The 678-nt window shown below is 32.3% G+C and overlaps 1 protein-coding gene across 1 annotated transcript in view; it reads right to left on the bottom strand.

Annotated features, from left to right (window-relative positions):
- Nucleotides 1-678, bottom strand: part of EMH_0061470 (uncharacterized protein) — a gene marked incomplete at both ends in the record, with an annotated part of 4856 nt that overhangs the window by 3537 nt on the left and 641 nt on the right. The window contains one exon of the mRNA XM_013497930.1: nucleotides 165-319. Within this exon, the coding sequence (XP_013353384.1) occupies nucleotides 165-319 (155 nt within the window). The remainder of the gene's footprint in view (nucleotides 1-164; nucleotides 320-678) is intronic.

Raw genomic sequence — 678 nt, forward strand, 5'->3', positions numbered from 1 at the left:
AGAGCATCATTGAACATGATGGTGATATCTAGGAAGTCGACGGCTAGGCTGAGGGAGAGGTCCCCCTGCATTGCGTTTTCTATGGAGGATAGAAAAGAAAAAGAATAAATATATTTAGTTTTTGCTGCTGCTGCTGCTGCTGCTGCTGCTGCTGCTGGTCCTACTCCTCCTGCTGCTGCTGCTGCTGCTGCTGCTGATGCTGCTGCTGCTGATGATGCTGCTGCTGCTGCTGCTGTTCGAGCACGAATCGTAAATACCACATACAGCACAGGCAGCAGATACACCCCAATGCATGCAGGAGCATCGCTGCTTATCTCCTCTATACAAACATACACACAAACAAATATATTTATTTATTTATTTATTTATTTATTTATTTATTTATTTGTTTATTTATTTATTTATTTATTTTTGTTTGTTTTGGTTTTGTTTTTATTTATTTGTTCTTGTTTTTAATCTGTGCTTGTTTGTTTCTTTTTTTTTGTTTTTGTTATTTATTTATTTATAAATGTTTATTTATATATTTATTTTTTTTTTGTTTTCTGCTTTTTTGTTTTTTGGTTCTTTGTTGTTTATTTTGTATAATAGAATCAAATAGAGAGAGACAAAAGGAGACAGAAAAAGAGAAAAAGGAGACAGAGAAAAAAAAAAAAAAAAAAAAAAAAAAAAAAAAAAAAA

This window comes from Eimeria mitis, genomic scaffold (assembly GCF_000499745.2).
Source record: "Eimeria mitis Houghton genomic scaffold, Emh_scaff3020, whole genome shotgun sequence".
NCBI lineage: Eukaryota > Apicomplexa > Conoidasida > Eucoccidiorida > Eimeriidae > Eimeria > Eimeria mitis.